At 40.0% G+C, this 23,549-nt stretch overlaps 1 protein-coding gene across 1 annotated transcript; it reads left to right on the top strand.

Annotated features, from left to right (window-relative positions):
- The first annotated feature begins 1,942 nt into the window (after positions 1–1,942).
- On the top strand, positions 1,943–21,361 carry LOC140240072 (double-strand-break repair protein rad21 homolog). The gene is made up of 13 exons (XM_072319881.1): positions 1,943–2,086; positions 6,155–6,385; positions 6,801–6,925; positions 7,981–8,085; positions 8,506–8,612; positions 9,116–9,337; positions 10,153–10,284; positions 11,359–11,466; positions 12,171–12,400; positions 12,994–13,108; positions 13,665–13,921; positions 16,169–16,285; positions 16,873–21,361. The coding sequence occupies exons 2-13, from the start codon at positions 6,242–6,244 to the stop codon at positions 17,026–17,028; spliced, it is 1,818 nt and encodes a 605-aa protein (XP_072175982.1). The 5' UTR covers positions 1,943–2,086; positions 6,155–6,241; the 3' UTR covers positions 17,029–21,361.
- The last annotated feature ends 2,188 nt before the right edge of the window (positions 21,362–23,549 follow it).

Below are 23,549 nucleotides of genomic sequence, written 5' to 3'. Positions count from 1 at the left end.
TCTTCATAAACATGTGGATTGAGAGACTGCAGTAACATTAGTAGAACACATTGGTGAAAGTTTGAATAAAATCGGACAATCCGTTCAAAAGTTATGAATTTTTAAAGTTTTAGTTCCGGGATCGCTGGATGTGAAGACTACTATAGCTTGTGATGTTATACAATGTGGAGAACGATATGGAGAAAATACAGAACTCACTCCTTTGACTGCAGTGGCAATCTTGTAGTTAATTTTTCTTCATCTGTCCGTGACCTTGGTGTGCTTTTGGACAGTCACCTCAACATGAACAGTCACATAAACAACATTTGCCGTCGCGAATCCTTCGCTTTGAGCAAAATAGGGAAAATTCGTAGTTATCTCAGTAAATCCATTATACTGAAATAGTGGTCCACGCTCTTGTCTCATCAATCTTGGACTGTTGCAACAGTCTCCTCATTGGTCTGCCGGACAAACAGGTCTCCAAACTTCAAAGAATTCAAAATTCCGCTGCCCGCCTTGTTACACTTGCCAAGAAACGTGAACACAAAACACATAACCCCAATCCTTCAAAATTTGCACTGGCTTCCAATAAGGTATCGCATCATCCAACACAAGATTCTCCTCGTCACTTTCAAAGCGCTATCACATGGAACAGCCCCGCACTACATTACAGAACTCATAACCCCATACAAGCCTTATGTCTCCGATCCTCTGCTCGAAACTTATTTGTCGTAGCCACTATGCGAACAAAGTCTTCGGAAAGGGTTTTTTTCTTTTGTCGCACCCACTTTATGGAATTCTCTGCCAGACCCACTGAGAAGTCAGATGCCAACAGACAATTTCAAGCAAAAACTCAAAAATTATCTGTACAAAGCAGCCTATGATTGTTAAATTTGAAGTCATTAATGCAGTTGTCTCAGTACTACTGGCAACTCTAATATATTGTGCTTAGTAATTTGTAATTTCTGTTATATTTTGTATTATGGTATAATTTGTTTGTTTGTTTGTTTGTTTGTAAAGCGCATTGAAATTCTTTTCAAGTTTGAAATGCGCTATATAAGAATTTGTTATTATTTGTTATATCCAAACACTCAGTAATGTCACCCATAGGATGTATACCTCTATCGAAAAGGCTGAGCTTCTTTGAGAGAGGAAATTCTGAAAATAGAATTATAATGAAAAAAAAGACATGAAAATTTCTGTAAAAATGGCATGCAGTCATGCAGGATAATGGTTTTTAAGTTGTATCAGTAGCAGTTAGTTAAGTGTATTATGATTGCCTTTCACGCCAGACCACCATAATGGATGAGTTCTTTTTTTAAAGATATATCCCAGAGCGAGATTCTCCGATGAATTTTTATTCGTTTGTTTTCTTTTTACTTTATTATTATCATTATTATTATATATATATATATATATATATATATATATATATATATACATATATAATCGTTTGTTTGGGGTTTGGGTTTTTTAATTTTTTGTTTTTTGTTTTGTTTTGTTTTGTTTTTAGCTGGCCAGTGATGATTATACTTATATACTGCGTAGAGTGTATTAGTATTCTATCTCTAGAATCTACGTTTTTCAATCTGCAATCAGATTAGAAAACAACATTTTCTTATGTGTTTTTCTTTTCTTTTTTTCATGCTACCATCATAAATGCTGCTGGTACAGACCGTGTACATGATGTGCATCATATCACCATCATCGGTTGCTCTTTATTCATCCGCATTAAAATAAAACTTTTCTAGGATAAGGATTTCCAACAATTTTTGTTTTGCATATATATTTCTTTACATAAGAATTAGGTTGGGACATAAAAACATGTCCAGGATTCAGCACCATCAATATAATGAAATGTAACTATTTTCTTGACGATGTAGGAATTTCAGAGTGGTAGACCGCAGCACAGTGCATTTCGAAAAGTATGTTTGGGCGGGAAACAAATTAGGGACGCCATCTTGCGCGTCGGTCATCAAAAATCGTTTGCCGGATGTGGATTTCAACGCGAAAAACCGATGAAAGGAGCTGATTTAGGTCGGTGGAATGTTTTGCGGTCCACTGGAGAGCGTGGAATTTTGAATCTGAGCTCAATCCTTCAAAGAATGTAAGTTTCTATCAAATCTGGAGTACTGAAGGCGTACAAAAGAGCTTTTTCAGGGATATTTATTTCTCCGATCCGTGCGAGAGCTCGACCGACTGCGGTGGTCTCTCGTACAAAACTGCACAGGGTGTTGTGTGCATGCAGTAGCAGGGTTCGTACCCTTCTGATTGCGTGTGGGGCTACGGTGGATCGCTTTTCGTGTTTGGACGTGTTGTAGCTAGCCGTGTGTTGTGTGCAGTGCTGCAATATGCGTGTGTGGGGATAGCGTCTGTGTGATGGCGCCGTTGCTTCTTTTCCTTGGTCGAAGAAGCAAGGCTTAAAACAGTTATAAATTCAGCATTTTCTTTTCATTAATAGGCTTGAGGAATAGATCAAGTCTTAATGTAATTCTTGATAATCATGATATACAACTGTAGGGGCCGTCATGGGAAAGTTTAATTTGTTTAAAGAAGGAATGTGGCCTTAATCAGTGGGATTTACCTGGGCTGTCTCGGCCATCCACTCACTGCTGTGAGTGTGTGACTGTTTGTAAAACAGGGTCTGCAATTATATTACGTTTGCAAGAGAATCTACAACACTAACAGTTAGCAATCGGGATTCTAATTTGAATTGAGTGCCAATACGGCAATAGAATAGCCATAAAGTGGGTGCGACAAAAGAAAAAACCCGGACCCCAAAAACCCTTTCCCCATAAGACTTTGTTCGCATGGTGGGTACGACAAGTAAGTTTCGAGCAGAGGATCAGAGACATCTAGAAGGCTTGTCTGCTTCAGATTCTGTCAATCAAGGACAAAGACAGGAAAAAATAAATCAGACTCTTCTGAGTTCTGTCTTGGAAAGTATGTCTGTCATGTGCTGGCTCGGCGTAGACATCTTAGGACACGATGCATGGATTTCGCAGAGAATGATAGGTCTAACTCGTTAGGGTAAAACTCCCAGTAATCGGTCATGATCGCCTTTAACTATACACAGCCCAGTCGCTGTACATGGTACGTCGCGACAGGGCTGTACGAGTGCGACCACCAACCACTAGGAGAGCGACGTAATCGTATCACGATAGCTTTGACTTTTGATACTTACGATCATTTTTGTCACCTCAAACTCATCGAGTATACTCTTCAATATTTACTCTACATCTGATGCTATCAGTATTCAAATGTACGTAATGAAACTTAACCGAAATTGATCATCATATCCAGCATGTCCACACCGTACACAATCTTTTACGCCAGGCCAAGTTTAGATATCGGGTGGTCACGTGATGTGAATGCCCTTTCAAAAGGTCGCGCTGTCGACCGTGCTGCTACACTCAAGCAGCGTACGCACGGTTACTAGTATACAGCTATAAACTGTACTGGGCTTGGCGGCGGCTGGCGTCTGGTCGGGCGAGGAACATTGAGCTCCATACCACGGTTATTGTGTAGCAGACGCCAAGGTTTGTTCGACACTTTCAACGCACACGCGCTCGCTCAGGAGCACATCCGGTCACGCATGCGCATAAGTCAAGGCGCCATTTTGAATCCTGCAACGACGAAGCCCGACGGTCAGGAATTGCGCCAGAAAGTGTCATTTATTTGTTCCACGGACTTATCGCAAGTGGTCTCCATGGACCCAGTGTGGCGAACTATTCTTCTGTAATAGAAACATGCATTTAACGTGAGTAAAGTATTCTGTTTAAAGGAGAAAAGATGTATGTTCCTAAGTTTTGTAGTTGTGTTGAGGTTCCTCACTTCGAGGCTGCATGCAGTGCTCGTCAGACGCTGTTTTCGCGTAGCGTAACAGTGTCTGGTCGGGCTAGATCGCCCCAGAATATGGTCAAGGCGATCAGAATTCAGTCAGGCAATATGTGCATTTATTCTCAATGCGTATTCAAGGCTGCTGAAAAATGTGCTGCGCCACACCTTGTCGGCGCAAAATTGCATCGTGGATGTTGTGACACCCGTTGGTGACCAACTTTTGGCAAGTCGGTGCTTGTAAATTGCATTCAACCTTTTGTGGTCTCCTGTAGACCCTACATTTAGTCACTGCATCAGCACGTACGGAGATTTTGTGTGTTTCTTTTGCATTTTTGCGGATACCATCACACTCTGCTCTGAAAGGAATGGTATTGGTACAGTATTGGTGGAGATGAAAATTGGGCTTTAACTTTTTTGCAAGATACCAAGAAAACGCATTTGAAATAATACAGAGCATACCATTTTAAGAGGAATTCAAAGTTTATTTGATGAAAATCAGGTTTGGAATAGCAGAAACATCAAAAAAACAAAGTAAAACAAAATGATCGTTGGACGTAATATTAATAAAAAATGTGGGTCCCACACTTTATTAGAATCGCTCTGTTTTGGATACATGTAACATTGTACAATGTATCTCGGCCATTTCAAAATCAATTTTCATCAAGTAAACATTGAAATCCTCATAGAATTACATGCTCTTTCATATTTCATAAGAGGTTTCTCACTATCTGACTTAAAAATGACAAAAACCTGAAGTTCCAGTTAAGTCTCAACCAAACTATATGCCCTTTAAAAGTGTATTAATTGATGAAAATCAGTTTTGAAATGGCTGAGATATCCCAAAACAAAGCAAAGCAAAACAAAGTGGTCCTTGTAAATGGTGGGTCCCGCCTTTTATTACATGTAGGACCGCTTTGTTTGGGTCTAGACTTTTCTATGTATGACACACTTTGTCTCAGAATCTGCATTGTACATGTATGTCAGCAGCCTGACATTAGTCCATCAAACTTCACAGGGAAAAGTATATGTGGTGTTCAACTAGTATTATCAAACTTGGTGGACTTGTGCTAAAATTAAGAGTTGTCACGTGTTTTCTGTGAAGTTAAGCCTGTAAAACAAAAATGCTATTGGTTAAGACATCACTAGGTCATTTTGCAAGGTGCATTTTCCCCCCATCATATCACCACCCTTTGCCATTATGTCTTTTGTACTACAACTGAAATTTCTCGAGGAATAGTTATTGCCGGTGCAGAGAATTTTATGAATATTTGTTTGGAGAATTAAGTTGAACTCTCATTCTCTCACTCTTTGATTTGATATTTAGTACCGGTATGTGCTTTCTTTTCTGTATTGTCATTTACTGATCAATACATAGTATGAAGTTTTTGATGTCTTTGGGTTTTAAAAATGAAATTGAATGGAAAGGTAAATGAATGCAACTTCGCTGTATTATCCAACACATTTTGTATGAGACTATTTCTAATTCTCATGAATTACAACCATGAATTTATACCAGTACTGATTACAGCCACATTGTGTACAGACACTGCATCAGTTGGTATCACCTACAATATGTACATTGTAATATTCATCTTTACGTCATTGTAGCATGTGCTAGTCAGATTGTTATTACCTCCGCCAAGGAAGGAGGTTATGTTTTCGTTACCGTTGGTTTGTGTGTTCGTTCGTTTGTTTGTTTGTCCGTGTGCAAAATAACTCAAAAAGTAGTTAGCGGATTGGGATGAAACTTGCAGGAAAGGTTGAGAATGACACAAGTAACAAACGATTAACTTTTGGTAGTGATCCGAGAATTTTTTTGGAATTTATGAAGGATTTTTGATATTTTGGCAGGTAGGGTCAATGAACTTGGGAGTTCAGGTTGCGCGTATTTGAGGTTTGCATGCGCGCACTAAAGTGCGTGCTCTAGTTTCTGCTAGGGTGAGGCGCGCTGTGCAGCCGAGGGTTTATGACATAACAAAGGCGTCTATATTGGGAAATCGGGCGACTTTCAGCACACAATGCTATCTATAGTACGTATGGGTGGAAATCACTGATATCTCTATGGAAGAACAAGATCAGTGGTGGAAATGAGCTGCATGCTTGGCAGGAGGTCTGCGCTCTCAGAGTGCTTCTCTAGTTTGTTATTTTTCATGCAGCCATACTTGATCCGAATGTCTCTTATTACATGTATATTGGAATACATTTTGTAGTCTATATTTTTGTATTTACTATACTTTTTCTCTTTTCTTGTCCTCTTTTCTCACTCTCAGTTTTACATAATTTGAAATGTGAATGATTCTGTTTGCCATTAAAGTTTTTTCTCATTTTCTTCCAGCACGCCGAACACACGCATTCGGATTCTCTAAAGGGATAAAGAAAGTCTGCAGTATTTTGAAGCTGAGTAAGGCGGAAAGGAGACACCATGTTTTACGCACACTTTGTGCTCAGTAAGAAGGGCCCCTTGGCCAAAATCTGGTTGGCGGCCCACTGGGACAAGAAGCTGACCAAGGCCCACGTCTTTGAGACTAATGTGTCATCATGTGTTGACAGCATCATTCATCCAAAGGTAAGGCCAGTTTTAGTCCTGTACCAGTGAAATAAGGAAGGATCAATCATGTACTGTAATATTCTTATCCCCCAATAGGTAAAAAGACAGTGACAGTATCATTTGAAAAGCTCTTGTACACTCTAGTGTTTATCCATACATTTTGGTATAACAAGTTTTACTTTTTTTTTTTTTTATGAACCACCAGAACATTGTCTTTAAATGCGATTCCCAAAATTGAGTGGCACTGGATTTCTTGCTCAGTTGTTCACACATGGTGACCTCACTTTACTCTGTGTGGAATCTGAACTACTTCAGAATGCTTAGCTTACATTTGTTTTAATTCTTTCAAAACACTCATTGTACGACTTGTGTGTAGCTGACCCTCTTCCCAATTGCGCCCCTGACATTACTCCATTGTTACTCTCTGTTCCAGGTCAAAATGGCACTCAGGACATCTGGGCACTTGCTTCTCGGCGTCGTCAGAATTCACAGCCGAAAAGCGAAGTACCTGCTGGCAGATTGCAATGAGGCGTTCGTTAAAATCAAGATGGCCTTCAGGTAGGCTCCTAGTCAATTAAGTGAATGACTTTACAGCAGTGTAGGCTCAGGATAAGGGGAGAATGCTTACATCATGTATGGTATCTCCAAACAAAATATACAATTTAGTCCTTGGCAGTTTCTTACACTGTATATGCCATGTATTTCGCAAGTCTAAATTTTCGCGAATCGGGAATTCCCAATGTTTTCACGAGTGGTTGAATTCGCGATCGTGGAGTCCTGTACTAAAAGGAGAAGTTAACACGCATACATCACATTCACATAGGGATTAGAGTCAATATTTTTGCGTGTCTTTAATTTCATGAAATATTCCGCATACTGGTATACAGTATACAATTTACAGTTTCTTATGTACTAGTATAACTTCCATATTTTACAGTAAGTCTAGATTTTTCATATCTTTGTGGTTTGCTTTTTTACTATTCATACTAACGGAATTCTTCAAAGATGCACAGGTCTGTGTCATGTAATCATTCCTGAAAGCTTTGAAAGATTTCAAATGGTTTACATTTGCTTTACTATTCTAGAGATAAACACATCGAATGTAATAATGAGTCAATGTTCATCAATTTCAGTTGTTTATTATTGCTTGATATTGAAACTTATGAGACAGTGTACATTCTTTACACAGGACGGTATTTCTTAAAAATATCAAAGTTGCCTTTGTTAATAATCCAGATTTTCAATGTCAAGCACTGCTCCGTGCTAACTTTATTTTCTGTCATTCAATCCGAGTGTGACATACATACAGCTGTATAATGTAAGTACTTTTTCAAACATAATGTTAATTTCTCTCTTGAAAGAGATTCCAGAATGAAGACTAAATATGCCAATACAAAATGATCAATCAACTCTTCCCATTCCTGTCTAATTGAAGGTGTGATATTTGCTTTGAACTGATGAAATGTATCAAAAATATGATTTTCATGGCTGGATCTTAATGTTGACCAATCTGGAGCATCACTCCAGTGTGGTTGTTGGACCTTGCCAAAGTCATTGCGTCTGTTGTGGATGCGCAAATTGTGTATTGAGTGATTTTGTGATTGCTCTGCTAGGCCCGGTGTTGTGGATCTACCAGAGGAGAACCGAGAGGCTGCCTTCACTGCCATCACATTGCCAGAGGTCTTTCACGACTTCGACACAGCTGTCCCAGATCTCAAGTGAGTGGCCACTCCTTTCCAATATTACTCAACCACATCAATCTATGACGATTAGAAGCAAATGTCCTTCCCAGGGTTACTCAACCACATCTATGACGATCAAAAGCGAATTTACATTGGAAAATATTTGTTTCTCTACTTTTCTTTCTGTTCAGAGATCAAAGTGTTGAATAGTTGTGCACTCATTTTTGCATCTTTCATATTTTCAAAGCAGAGAAGACTGTAGCTAGCACCTTGTCAGTAGGTTACTACTGTTTGTTATTGCACAGCAACATTCTTGGCTTCACTGTAGTGTGATGGTTTCATACTAGCAAAAAGGGACATCATGAAATAAGTGTGTCTGAGTGTCTGAAAATTTTCTTGTTACTCCCCATCCAAGAAGTACCCCAGTGAACTGTCTTCTTTCCTGGTTTCTTGCAGTGACGCCGAGGTTCAGAAGCAGTTTGCCCTGAATCAGAGCCGAGTGGAGGAGATCACAATGAAGGAAGACTTGGGCAATATCACTCTCACACAAGACGATGCATTTGGTAAGTCTGTCAGTTCATCCAAGCCTCAGCTTTCAATATGGCAATTAATCATATTATTTCTTAAAATCGAACCCCCCCCCCGTGTGAATTCAGATACTGATTTAGTAGTCGCGTTTCTTATTTTTAGTAGTCACTTTCACTGTTGCTTGTCCTTTTGGAAAGTGTGGACCGTGCGTGACATAAGTACAGTCAAACCTGCTTCAGCAGTGCTCTTGGTATGCATTTAAAGACCACAAAGTTGATCTCTGTCAGAACAGTCCATTTCTAGTTGGAAAGGAGTATAAAGACCAACTATCTTCTAATTGCTTTCTTTTCTCTTTCCCTTGGCTAGTTTCCAACATACTAGTATTTGACAGTGATGAGAAATTGATATAAATTATTTTTTTCTTCTTTGTTATTCCACAGTTACCAATAAGGGTAATTATCTTGTGGAGAGAATTCAATGCAATTTAATTCAATTCACATTAATTCAATATGTTGTGATATAACTCTTCCTCTGGCAGGTGACATAACATTCGACGACCGCGAGATGATGAGGGATGGTCCCCACATCGACGATTCCCTCTACAAGCGGTCAGACGAGTCCACCATGCTGAGCGACATCGGAACCCGGAAGGATGCCACCATCGACAACACGCTGGACAAGTCGATGGACCTCGGACTGGACGAACCGATCAGAGACGACGGCTTCGGTGCAGAAATGGGAATGGGGAGTGGTATACTAGGTAAGACTTTGTGGGAGTACAGATTGTTGCAACTGATTTGGAAAATTGCCCCACATTGACGTAACGAAGCGCTGGATTGATCAGTGTTTAGTAGTAGCTATGACAGAAGGAATTTTATATTCGAGCAGGATTCAAACCTACAATTGTATGACCTCCTGATTATGTCGATGTGGGGCAATTTGTCAGTCAGTTGTAATAAAACAACTTGATGCAAGAATTTCATCAATTTGAATACAAATTGTTGTGGAGAATATCAGTTCCAAAGAAGAGAAGCATCACTTTGTAAATGTGATCTGATGAACATCCATTCATTCCAGTTTTTCTATGTAGGAATTGGGAAGTGATGTTCTATATAAGACATTATGAAAATATAAATTGTTGTTCGGGATATCTATACAGTACCAAAGTAGAGTAGCATCATTGTGTATTTGTGATCTAGCAAATGTTCATTCATTTCAACTTTTAGAAATTGGAATGATGAAATGATATTCTATGTAGATTGGAATATCAATACCAAAAAAGAGAAGCATCATTGTAAAAGTCTGGTGAATGTCCATTTATTTCAAGTTTTCAAAGTAAAAATGGGTAAGCGGTATTTTGGATTTGTGGGAATACATACTGTTGCCGGGAAAATTAGTACTAAATTGAGAAGCATCAGTTTGAAAATGTGTCCTGATGAATGTCAATTCATTTCAACTTTTCAAAGTAGGTAGAGATGGGAAATGGTATTCTCTGTTAGCCTTTGTGGAAAACATATTGTTGAAAACATCTATGCCAAAGTAGAATCATATCCTATGCGTGTTCTGTTTCTGCAGGGGGAGAGTTCATGGGGCCAGAGGATGGGCTCTTTGACGAGCAGCCAGAGATCCAGGCAGGCGAGGTGTCCATGGGAGGCCACGCCTCAGGGGAGAGCACTCCAGAGAGACCCACCGAACCAGAGAAGGAAGGTAAAACCGCCCTCAAAACATGAACCGTACAGTGCACCCTGTACATTACACCCAGCACTGTTTTAGGTTGCTCCATTGAGAGATGATTTTGTGTGTGTATGTGTTTGTGTGTGCGTGTGTGTGTGTGTGTGTGTGTGCCTAGCTGTTACTGGAATTGAAGAAAAAAAAAAATGTTGATACCTGTGCTAAGGCCATTCCATCATTCATTTGTCCAGTATGTGCTGGAACAAACTCTTAACCCTAAAAAGACTGGGGGGGGGGGGGGGGGGCCTAAAAGGCCCCCCCCCTCGACATTTCGCGCGATTACTCAGCAACAATGCTCTCGCGGCGATGCTCTATGACTTTTTTCTTTCGAGTTTCCCGCACATTTTGACGCCAAATTTGTGACGCCCGGGGGTACGGTTCTGAAGTTACATAACTTTTTGTACATGCACGTGAGACCGAAAATGGCTCAAAAATGTGATTTTGTGTACAAAGTCAATACAAATTGAGTTTTATCACATGGTTCATATAAATATGTTTATTTTTACTCTCAATGGCTAAAATCAATTTGTTTTAGTAGTATTATGCTTCAAAAAGGGTCTGCCACAAATTTTGCTGAAAAAAAACAACAAAAACCAAAACGTCATAAAAACAAAGAAATACATAAGAAATTCATAAAACAATAAAATAAATAAGAAATTACTTTTGATACCGAATTTTTTTTCAAGTGCATTTGCTAAGAATGCCACAAAGAATATCTAGACCAAAAATGAACACTTATGGAGCTTTATTTACTGATTTAGATCAAAAAGTCTGATTTCTTGCATAAATTAGCATAATTAATCAAAATAAAATAAAAGAAGACTATTTTGGAAAATTTAAATATACGATCTTGTAGATTACATCGCACACTACCATTGTGCAAATTTCCGCGGTGATCGCGCGATCCACGGCCGAGATCTTAAGGGGGGGCCCTTTAGGCCCCCCCCCCCCCCCCAGTCTTTCGAGCTACCAAAATAGCCGAGTCTTTTTAGGGTTAAAGGAAGTATCTGCACTGTTTTCCAACATGTGTCCTGTCGTTTTTGCCCTCAGCCCCAGCGCCGCCAACGGGGGAGCAGGTTGAGCAAGCCCTGGCAGACCAAACCACCCTGGTGCAGAACGAAGAGGATGCCTTTGCCTTGGAACCCATCGATATCTCAGGTGTGTGAGCACAGCCTTTATGTCATTAAAGCCAAAACATAGTTCTCAAATGCCAGCAGAACTGATTTACCATATTGCTGTAAAATGTATGCTTATGCATAAGAAATGTGTGAAATATTAGCCAAAATGGTTTACCAAAAGTCCACAATTTGAGAACTAACCCCATCATGGATGCCATATAATTTTTCATAATCAGTTATTGGTAATCAACAAATTCAGCCACTGTGATAGCCATCGATCTTCCATGCTAGAGCGAATCACATGCAGCTAGTTGGAATATACAATTGCAATGGCATGGCCGATCATCACATTACGTTCCATCTTCCTACATTGCTGAATGCAGAGCTAACGGGGAGGGCTCTGCCAGAATAAAAGTCGTGTACTGCAATCAAAACAAAAATATTCTACACTTTTGATCTCAAAATATTTCAAAACAACTCGTTATCCTGGCAATTTGTGTCAGCCAGGCGAGTTCCTCCGCAGACCCTGTCGATGTTTTGGAAGCAAATTCCAATTGGTGGAAGATGAATTTTGAGCCCTTCCGACAAATATGTTTGGGCTTCCAGCTGTCCTTATTGAAAGCTGAAATCATGATTGCAATGGAACTCTGCAATGATGGTAATGTACACAGAATTCACCTGTGCACACAGTGATGTGCTTACATTCTGTCTCTATCTCTCCTCATCTTCACCTCTTGTGTGCAGCCGGAGTGAAGGAGACAAGGCAGAGGCGGAAGCGGAAGCTGATCGTCGACGAGATCAAGGAGCTGGCCGGCGACGTCATCAAGTCACAACTCAAAGACACCTCGGACATTGTCTCAACCCTCGACCTTGCCCCGCCCACCAAGAAGCTGATGCTGTGGAAGGAGACCGGAGGGGCGGAGAAACTCTTCAGCCTGCCCGGCAGGCAACACACGTCAATAGTAATCCTTCAGGTGAGTCCAGCGAAGAAAGAACTTGTTTCCTGAATTTGCTGCAGTTTAGCAGTAGACTTCCTTGCCACTTTTCATTTGGTTTGTGATGGCAGAGGTCGGCAGACATGCATTGTTGTATGTATGTTGTGTCACCTGTGTCTATTGAATGGCGTCTGGTCTTGTGTGAAAATGCTGTTTCTAGCGAAAATCTGTAGCTGTCGAGCAGCTTGAATAGTTCCTTAACATAACTATAACCCAAATCCTTATCCTCAAATAAAACGACCTAAAACCCTATCACAACCCTTTCTCTAACCCTAAGTCCTTGGAGAAAATAAGACCTGAACAATTACTTGGAGGAGCCAATGTCATGTCACCCTTTTCAATCACTTGTATGGAGTACAATTAGTAAAACTAGCCACAGAAATATAACTATGAAATTATACATGATCATAAAGAAAGCAAAGAAGATCCTGCAAAAAGATTTTCTTTGATGGTTGGTTTGAGTTTATGTTCAAATTTCAAGGAAGTCATGTAGGATTAATTATTTCATTCTTCCTCATTTGTCACGAGACACCTCCTCATCTTCTCTGTCACTCCCTTTTCTCCCAAAACAGATATACAGGCGGAACCTGACAGCAGACATTCCCAAGGACCTGAAGATCGTCAGGGACGAAGACTTTGAGCCAGAGGAACCAGAGGTGCAGCGCAGGGCAGAACCACCCAGGGACTGTAAGTGTGATAGGCTTGAATGGCTTTTGGGTTGATCAGTTGGAAACCAACTAAACACCCTTGAAGATTAAAAATTGGGAACACTATAGCATGAGACAAGTCCAGTAATTATTTAACTTCACTGTCATACTCACACTGTTAAGACAGTTCTTTGTCTCCCCACCCACCCCCACACACCCTTGCCCATACACAATACACAAATTCATAATATGTAGAATTGTGGGTCAGAAGTACATATGCACAAAGAATATCTCAAGTGAAAGGCCTCTTTTAAAACAAACTAAGTGATTTATCTTTACATGGGTGAGGGACTTTATTTCAGCTTTGTAGTATGATTACTCTTGATATGTTTGTTCGACCTTGTTTCAATGCATATGAGCTGTTCAGACATTGTAAGGAACTTGGGTTTGGATAGATAGATATGAGAAGAATATGTGAAGTTGCAGTCAGTTCTCAAAACTGTGTCCAAATGATTACCAACTATATTGAGTTGCAGTCATACTCGTAGTGCATAGTCTTATAACCGGCTTTGCAACGCACGTCTACTCTTTGACAGTCACTACCGAGATCTCGAGAGACCAGACGTCGCTGGCCATCGATGAACCCTCACGGATCGAGGACCAGCCCAGCACTTCGGCGCCCACTCCTTCCAACAACCCCATCCCGATGTCGAGACGGTCGTCGTCGTCGGACGGCGGGGACTTTGGGCTCTTCCAGGACAACTACGACGACGACTACGACATCCCATCAGTCCAGCCCCAGTCGGTGGGACCTCAGGAGGCATTCCAGGAGCCAGAGGAGGAGGAGGAAGAGGTGAGGGCTGATGACAGATGTTCAGATATGTTAACCCTATCTCTGTCACGGGCCGATTAAATCGGCCCAAAAACTGCAATAGAAATGCTTCGGCCGATATTATCGGCCCTATTTTGATTGACAGATTACTTCAAAGGCTATGACACTACCACTCTATAAACTCATTTGTGATTGGCTGACAGTGTAAGGAAACGATTTCCAGCGTGAAAAAAGCTTCCCCACCTTTAACCAATCAGGACAGCTTTCTCAAAGTCCAAGAAATTGTGGTGGCCCCGCCCATGTTCATTTGCATTCAGACTGCAATGTTTTGTGTACAGTTGTGCCATGTGTGGAGAACTTACACGAATCTGTATATGTGGGACTGTAATAGAGATCGCCGCGAGCGATGAAAAGATCGTACACGTGGGTCAATTTTCATCTATTTTATCCAAGTCAAAATAGTAAAACATGAAGTGAAAACATTCAGATTAGGGATTTCAACATCTCTGAATTCTGTGAAGGGGTATAGTCTCAGTAATATCGGCCTCATAAATGATCTGAAGAATAGATGAACACTGCACATTCGGTGCAGCAGTTGCAACTGTTTACTCAGCACTAACAGCAGTGCAATGGGTCTCTAGTTAGCCGGGGCCAGCGGGGCAGGTGTAGGGAGCAAAAGGGTTACAGTAGCTTCCTGCTGGCGGCCTGAAGCTGTACAGTCTTGATGTTGGGGTATGTTTGACTGTTTATTATTATTACATGATGAAACCGTCACTATGCGAAACTTCAGTTCAATGCATGTTTATCATAAAGAAAATGACTGCTGTGATAGTTAATTCTGTTTCAATAAGGAAAGTGCAGAAAGTCATAGACTAGCATAGATGATCAACTGGAAGGCATGGACACTCCAACGTCTGAATATTTTCAATAACATTTTTTATCCTTAGGTTATCTTATCATTATGGCATTATTATAGGACAAGATTAATATAAATTTGAAAGAAAAAAGCACAATTCAATTTATATGTTCAGCTTGACAAGATACAAACACGAATTGTCTACTTTCAGGCCAACATCAGTCACAAAATCAGAAATTACACAATATGTGTGAAATCTAGGTTGTAATTGCCACAGACTTTTGTTCATAAAATGAAAAGTACTGATGCTACTGATGAAAAAATCATACCATCTGAAAGCTGAATAAATTCTCTACAACATCTATGAGACCTTTTTGTGATTCAAGCTCATGTTGTATGGAAAAATGAGGTGGTAACATGTAGAAATAAGTCTGCATTGATAATTATGTGACATAAGAGGGCGTCCTACTTAAAATTGAAGTGCGCCCTCACTCAGATTATTATGGAAAATGAAAGTTTAGACCATAAGCTTTCAAATGATGTATAACATGACACATTTATGTCAATAATAATAATCAGAAATGGCCATCAACAATCTTGTGTCTGTGCACTGCAAAATGTCTGAGCAGTCTGGCTACGGCGTATGTGACAGATATAGGGTTAATTGTTACTTTTTCGTGGTATTTTCACCGTTTTAAGATTTTTTTTTTGGGGGGGGGGGGGGTGACAAAAATACTGCAGGTTTCATGGAAAGTACTGTTTTCCTACCCAAGATTGACTTACTACAAGAGAGGTAAAAATACTGTTTTTTTTTTTCCACCGAAATTCACCTTTTCAATCCTCAGAACACTGCAAAGCTGTTTCCAAGGTTAACTTCAGTGGAAGTTGATGACACTTGTATTACGGTGGTGACCAACAGTCATGGGGATGTTGATGAACAAATTGTTATTGTTGCACATTTTATATGATTATCCTATGTTTGCAGCACAAGCCTCTATCAGATGTTTGCAATTGCAGAATTGATATTATCTCTATTGCCATGTTTAAATACCAGCACATGCTGTCAAAGAGGAATTCCTGACAATTTTCATAATTTCATGTCATGTAGTACAGAAATCAATAGTGCCATGTATAGATCAGTGCAATTTATTGTAGTCCTTGAGCAGAGAAACCAATACTCTGAAAAAAAAACTAATACAGATTTTTCTGTGAAAGTTAAATTACAGTTAAATCACATCACTGCATTGCAAAATTTCATTGTGTGGTTGAGTAGTCATAGCATTGTAATTTGCTACGACATCATGGATGACTTCTCCCTGGGATGTACCCATATTGTTCATGGTTTGTCCCGTTTTCTCAATGAATGTGCATCATCTCCACTGTGTTTTCTTCTTACCTTTTCCTTCCTTCAGCTGAAAGAAGGCGAAGACCAGGCCGAGCATGAAGAAAGGAAACTGAACAAGAGGGCACACAACATGCTGCTTGCCATCAACAACAGACTTCAGACGTCATCAGATGTCTCATTCAAGGTGAGCTACTTTTCCAGAGGGTTGTGTCTCCAGCTGAAAGGGCTTTGGCCTCTCAGAAGCTGCAAAAAATCTGCATGTGGCGTCCACATTGACTTAATAATAGTTTGGGATTGTTGAGCATCAGACTTCATAACCCCCCCCCCCCCCGGAATACTTTTCTTTTCCTGTTTGTGTCATATTCGAATTACACAGGCCATTTGTGGATATGTATTGTTAAATGGCTGATCTGGTTACTGTGTGTGGTGTAAATGTCCAATTGCTTGCATAACAAATAAAGCAGAAGTTTGGTAACGAGTCTGAGTGTCACACACTGCAGAGCTGCTAAGTCTCCCTGATCCTGCAGAAGGCTTCCTGGAAAAAAAAAATCTATATCTTATGTATAGATAAGAGAATATCAAAATCTCAGATTTTGGCATTCTTTTGCCCATTGAAATGCGTGTATTAACCCTAGCTAGGTTCGGGGTGGGGAGGTTTTTGTGGGTGATGGACTTGGGCAAGGTTGACTGTATGTTGTCTTTATGCCAAGAGAATGGCAAGAGAGAGATCAGTGATTTTGACCCCTTTTGACTCCTGTATCCCCTCTGCAGCATGACCTTACGGCGAGGCTGAACAGGAAGCAAGCGGCGGCCAAGTTCTACACGCTCCTCGTCCTGAAGAAGCAGCAGGCAGTGGACGTCTTCCAGAACGTCACCTACGCAGACATCACCATCACCAGGGGTCCCATGATGGAGACCGTCATGTAACACCCCACCACAGCGTTGCGAAGACGTTCCTGTTGTGAAAAAAAACTTTATCCGTTAAAAAGGCAGCCATTGTGTATGGAACTACTGCAAGACTCCATTTCCAGTCACAGACAGCAAAATAGTCTTTATTTGTGGTTCAGTGTTTTTGTCACCATTATCAAAGCGAGGCTCGAACAATATGATGCATTTGCTCCAAACCATTTCAAGCTGTGCTTTGGCTGCAGCTTATTCCTAAGGAGTCAGTGTAGGTGACGAGACAAAGACGTCTCGTTCCTCTGCTGGGAGTATTACCGTGCTGCCTGTAGATTTCAAGACTACAGTTTCTGTGAACCTCGTGTTATGCTTATTTGTCACTGCAAGTGTGCACTGATTTCAAACAGTAGACATCTCAAAGCTGGAATGCTCTTGTTTTGTGCAGCTCGGCATGAAGATTGTCATGTCCCATTTGAAGAATAGGTGCTCCTGTCTGCCAAAAATAGGTTTGAAGGTCTTGAGAAAGGAAATTACGTTCTGGGGTAGGTGGGGGGAGGTGGGAGAACTACCTGACTTCTAAATACATTGCAAACCCTGCCACTTCATGGAAAATTCAAGGAATCCCAGAAATTGGTTCCACTTTCCTTGAACAGTGCGTTTCTGCCCAGCAATCCCAGGAGGATTAACTACTCGTGTCTTTCCCATGGAAAGTTCATCACCATGTACTGTGGAGGATGGAAATTTGCCATTTTTCCCCCCAATTATACCATGAGATTTAACTGTAGTGGCATCCTATTTATCGAGATTCAGATAGCACTCGTTTTGATCTCAAAGCTTCTGTGTTTTCTTTCATGGAATATTGTGTATTTCTGCTTGGTATGGGTATTGTTGCTGTTGGCACACAAAATATTTGGGTTATCACAGCAGCAGAGACAGATGAAGTCTGTAGATGGTCTAGTTAGAGTCCACAGAGTTGGTGTAGTGCCTCCAGGTAATATGATAGTTGTAAAAATAGAAAGATATAAGAAAATTACCAGAGGACTCTTTTTCAATGTATTTCCTCAGCAGAAAAACAAAAACAAAAAACAATCTCATATGAATATATTTTCTAAATTGTACAGAATGCTTTTAAATAGACAGAATGCCTTTAAATTATAAATTTTTAGCACCACATGTACAGACAAATAACAGTGTGAAGAGAATTTACAAATGGTATTCTTTATGTAGTGAAGATCACATATAAAAGCAGGCAAGATAGGTTTACATAAAGGGGAACATTAAGGAGTTGAAAATTAAATGCTTTGTGCATTCATTGTGTTGATACCGATGGTCATGCTGGGGTTTGGTTTTTGTTTGCAAGGAAGACAATTTGGCAAATATTCATTTCAACAGTATTTTTAGAGTTTTTTTCAGAGTTCTCTGATTGGTATGTTTCCAGTAGTGAGGGAGGAGGGTGGAGAAATGTGGAATTTATGACATTGCAGTTCCTTGACTGACAGGATAGATAAGAAACTTTACAGTGCCGTCAATGAGCCAAACAGATGCACACTTGACTGGGCCAGTGCTGTATATAGAGAGTCTGGCCGTCTCGCTTTTCGGCTCAAGAGTTTTGAACCTTGTGATTGGTCAAAACTGGTCCCATGACTTGTAGAGCCATGTCGTTTCCAAAGTGCGCTCATACGCAGTGCCCATTGTTCACTGCACCTTATTTGGCTTGGTCATATTGGTACATCTGAGTACACACGCTAACCCTCTTACACGTAATATGCGCGGTAACGACATGGCATCCAATGTAGTAGTTGGCCAGACTCTCTTTATATACGGCATTGGACTGGGCTACTTGGCTTGATGATCAGAAAAGTTGGACTGGCTTCACGTTTTCCGTCACAATGTGTATTAGTGTACGTGTGTGGACAGGATATGATTATGTCCAAGTGTTGTGTGTAGCGAACAACCGCAGGACTTTGCCACTCAATACATGATAGTTCATGCAGAGAACTTCAACAGCCGTATTGTCATGGTCACCAACCTTCACACAATACAAGAGATATTTTCTGGAGACTGTTCACTACTGCAAGGTGTACAAGCAAGATTGTATAGTAGTCGGCTAAGTACCTCTAGTGCAACAATCTTTGTTGGTGCTGCTACAGTGGAACCTCGTTATGCAGAGGTCGTATGTAACAAAACCCTCATTTAACAAGGTCATTTTTCAAGTCCCAGCTCTTCAAATTTCTGTGCTTTTGTACTCTGACATACTTCAGTTGTGAGAAATCTGATATATACCTATGACAGGAAATTGTCATAGGTTGTAGGCCCTCGTGATAGCAAGGTAGTAGTGTAGACTCTTCAGGGAGCTGCTGATAATGGATGAACTCTTACCCCACAGGATGCAGACCGTCCAAAATAAGTCTTCTGTTCTCCCAAGTGACACAATTGTGAGAGCCTCGAACCTTTCTTCATTTCTTTTTTGACAGAGAGGTTTACATGATTGTTGCTCATTCAGATTGCCCCTCACACAGTGACGTGCTTAACATAAAAAATGACGTCAACTTTGCCGATTCACAGTGTGAAGACGTGATAAAATGAGGCAACAAAAATCACCTACCGTTGTAAATACCTAGAGATTAGATGTTCGAGTTGGTAAATCTCTTTTTGGAGTACAAGGTACTCTTCTAGTCTCTTTCTTTGTCATGCCTTTTTTCGTGAACTTGCATATTTTGGTATTTTACCCATTGCCTTTCGTTCCACACTTAGTCGCCTCCTCTGTTATTAGCAGTCTCAGAGTTCGCTTGTGGATGAATTGTCTTCGCTTGAGTTGTGGGATAGCCAAACTGTGTGCTCCGTACTAGACACTTTTTGTTTTCATATGACCTGCCAGTACTTCCGCGCCTTTAATCAAGCGCTCTTCCGTTAATAAGGTGATGCCTTGACGAGGCTTGACTTTACACCTTAACTTTGATGGGACACAAAACAAGAAAAGCCAGAAATGCTGGCTAGCCAACATTCCGAACCTCAAGTATTTTACTTTATTTGTTTGTTTTATAAAATCTTTTCAAAGTTGTATTTTCTGAACAAAGGCGAGAAGATGAAGGAATGCGTATGATTTAGGCCTGTACACCTAATAAAGTGCAAGTGTCTGGTGCTTGGCTGTCCCGTATGGCTTTTCAAAGTCCCCTGGTCTGCTGTTAAAAGGTGCATATCGCCCTCTACAATGACAATATTTCAAAGTACAATGTAACTGTCATGGGCTGTGGCCTTTGTACAGCCAATAAGCATGAAAAGTGAGAAATTTACCAATAACAAGTCGACAATCAGGGCCTCATTTCATAAAAGTTGATACGATAGCAACAGTTGTCATGGTAACAAGAATCCAACTTTCTGAGTGGCTGTTGCTATTGGAAGTTGCCATTTCCAGCAAGAGTTGCTATCCTAACATCTTTTATGAAACGGGGGCTCAGAACTCTCGTGCCCATCACAGAGACAGCTCACACTGAGAGGCAGTACCTCTGGCAGGTCAGTGTATTAGACATTTATGTCTGAAGTGGTGTAACAGTAAATTCTAGTGTCAAATGATATTTGTCTTGTTTGTTTTGTTGTTGTTTTTTCATAGAATGGACTTTAACTTGAAGCATGGGATGATCTTTTCTTCTTTTTTTTTTGGGGGGGGGGGGGGTCGATTTCAAGCATACATATTTGAAAACAAAGCTCTGTGAATTTGTGTAGTCGATTCAAATGTAATCATTTTTCCACTTGATTCACCATTTTGTACGGAGTTATATTATCAAATGCGGCTATATTATGTTCTTGTTACACCTGTGCCGTTACACAGCACCCTCTCAATATGGTTCAATCTTTGAGTTGTCATTTGCAAATATTGATATTCCAATGCAATTCACTTATTTGCAGTATTTGGCATGGCATTTCGAGGATTTCAGTAGATCTATCTCAGTTTGCAATCAGTTACAAAACAACAGAGTTCCTAAATAGACTAGAATCTTTATTGGGGGCAGGGTATATAAATCAAACCTACAGAAAATTTCTTGGACACACTAGTTCTTTCCTGACTTGTCACGGTTGTTTTGTAGCATGGTGATCTTCTTAAAATGATGTAAATATTATTTTGTACAGAAAGACAATTACTTGTACTATGGTTTGGTAACTAAATGTTTGTTGCCAAACCACCAGAGTTAGCACATTTTTAAAAGACACTTTGCTTTCTCTCTTTTCTCTTTTTAAATAGGCCTGTCCTACTTTTGTTCTCTGTGTTTGAATGTTTATTGAAATCTAAATCTGTACAAAGTTGTAAGTAAATAAATATGGAAAACAAAATAAAGGTATTCCAGGTTTGGATTACAATTTATATTCATGCTGTTTTGTCTTCAGCGTTATTTGTATTTGCTTTGCTGTTTGATTGATTGATTGTCTGTTTCTTTGTTTGTTTGTTTGTTTGTTGGGTTTTTTTAGCTCACCTGAGTCTCAAGTGAGCTATTGCCATCACTCTTTGTTCGGCATTCGGTGTGCATCGTGTGTAAACTTTTTACATTTTTCATCTTCTTGAAAACCCCCTGACAGATTTTCACTTAACTTGGCAGGTAGCATTCCGTGGGGGATAGGATCTCAATTGTTCAAATGGGCACCATGCTCCCCATTGGAACCCCAGGGGGCCCAAACCTCCCAAATCAAGGAATACTGTATTCCAAAATATTCTTCTGTAGAAGCAGATGTGATAGAGCTTCAATTTTTTTGTTTTTGTTTTTCAAACTTCAAAGTCAAACTTTGTAAATACAGTGTACATGGCGGGTAATTTTACTGGTGTGATGGAATATGCAAATGGACACCATGCCCCCAGCTCTCAACCTGCCTGCCACCCCCCAAGTTTGTAATGTTTTCAGGTGAGAGTCTGCAAAGAATTGTGCGGGAGGTGAACTTGCGATATTCAGGTGAGCGCGAGACCCGGTGGTCTATTGACAATTACCTTTGATTTTTCTGTGCTGATCTCCATGCCCATAGGTACTTGCTCTTGTGACAAGTGTATGTGAGGTCTTGGAGTTCCATGTTACAGCCTCCCATACCAAAATTTAATTGTCTCTTCCTTGTGTCATTATCAACTTTTCCTGCAAATTTCATCCAAATCTGTTTGCAACTTCTCAAGTTACATGTATTTTGCACTCGAACAAACAAACCAACGCCGATGAAATTGTAACCTCTTGGCAGAGGTAAAAATGCACTTCACACTACCTTATAAAAAGCAAGTTAACCAAAGTATGTGTGGATTGAGTGAATGCAGAAGTTACACATTTTTAAAGTTTCAGTGCGGCTAGCGCGGGATGGAAAGATTACAAACAGTTTGTATTGTCACTGCATCACAATGATATGAAGAAAATATCAACAGAATTCAACATACATGTATTTTTATATTTTCTAGCAAAATGAAAGAGCACCTGACCCTCTTTCAGAAAATAGAGGGAGTAATTATGTGTTAGTCAGTTGGATATGTCTATTTTTCATTTAAAGAAAAATATGTGGAATTCTTTATACAGTCTGTATCTTCTTTATATCTTCTTATATTGTCTTGCAGTGATGTCACAAACTGTTGGTGTCATGGGTATTAATGAAACTTCTAAAATTCATAACTTGCGAACAGAGAGATTTTTCCTCAAATTTCACTGATGTGTTACTACAGTGCACTCCCATTCTAATGAACATGGTTACTGTATAACTAAATTCTGGTTACAACAAAAGAAGTTCAGGCCGCAACATTTTCAGCTCTATGTTCTTCATTGTTTACTTGTTCGGTTTAAAACGAAATTTCGATATTAATAAAAGAAAACTGCCCGTCCCGAGGACTTCGTTATAACGGGAGTCCACTGTAATATTGCTGCATTCACTCAATCCACACTTCTATTTGTGTTAACTTGTCATCTGATACAGTGCACACTCAACATCACAAGATCATGAAGTAAAGTATGCTAATGTTTAAAATTACATATGTGAACGGACAGAAGCCAACCAAATCATTCATACAGACGGATTAAAGAAAAGAAAATCACCTTTTTTCATTTTTCCTGCTTTTCACAATGCATATATTTTTATTTTTATTTTTTGTCCATATATATATACAACAGACACTACTTACAAATCTTCAAAGACGCTACCTTTCGGGAAGTTACACAAGGCAGGCCATGCATTGTACAGACAGCGCTCTAAAACAAGCAACAGGCACAGTCATACTGAACAGCCTAAAAACTTTGACCAGACCTATCTGCTTTTCCTTGAAAACTACCACAAGCCCAAAAGTCCACAATGATGGTGTTTATGAATGTTTACACAGCCTGTAGTCTCCTACTGTATAACTAGAAACATTTGATGCATGAAATTTGGGCGACGGCCTATTTCGTGGCATGAAACTATTGCGAATTGGACGCACTGTGTCGACATCACTGCTGCGTGCATTTTGCTTTCGCGAAATTTTGGCACCTTGCAAACTTGGCAAAAGTTTCATGCACATGAAAATTTCTGGTTTTACAATACACTGCACATTTCATTAT

The sequence above is a fragment of the Diadema setosum genome, chromosome 16 (genome assembly GCF_964275005.1).
Source record: "Diadema setosum chromosome 16, eeDiaSeto1, whole genome shotgun sequence".
Lineage (NCBI taxonomy): Eukaryota > Metazoa > Echinodermata > Echinoidea > Diadematoida > Diadematidae > Diadema > Diadema setosum.
Note: the sequence above shows the minus strand (reverse complement) of the source record. Positions and strands in the feature narration are given on the sequence as shown.

Excerpts from the sequence above, each read along its gene's own strand:
- LOC140240072 (XM_072319881.1), top strand. The coding sequence starts at position 6,242 with ATGTTTTACGCACACTTTGTGCTCAGTAAGAAGGGCCCCTTGGCCAAA. Across the intron at positions 11,467-12,170 it reads GGAACCCATCGATATCTCAG|CCGGAGTGAAGGAGACAAGG; the intron begins GTGTGTGAGCAC and ends TCTTGTGTGCAG. Across the intron at positions 13,109-13,664 it reads GGCAGAACCACCCAGGGACT|TCACTACCGAGATCTCGAGA; the intron begins GTAAGTGTGATA and ends ACTCTTTGACAG.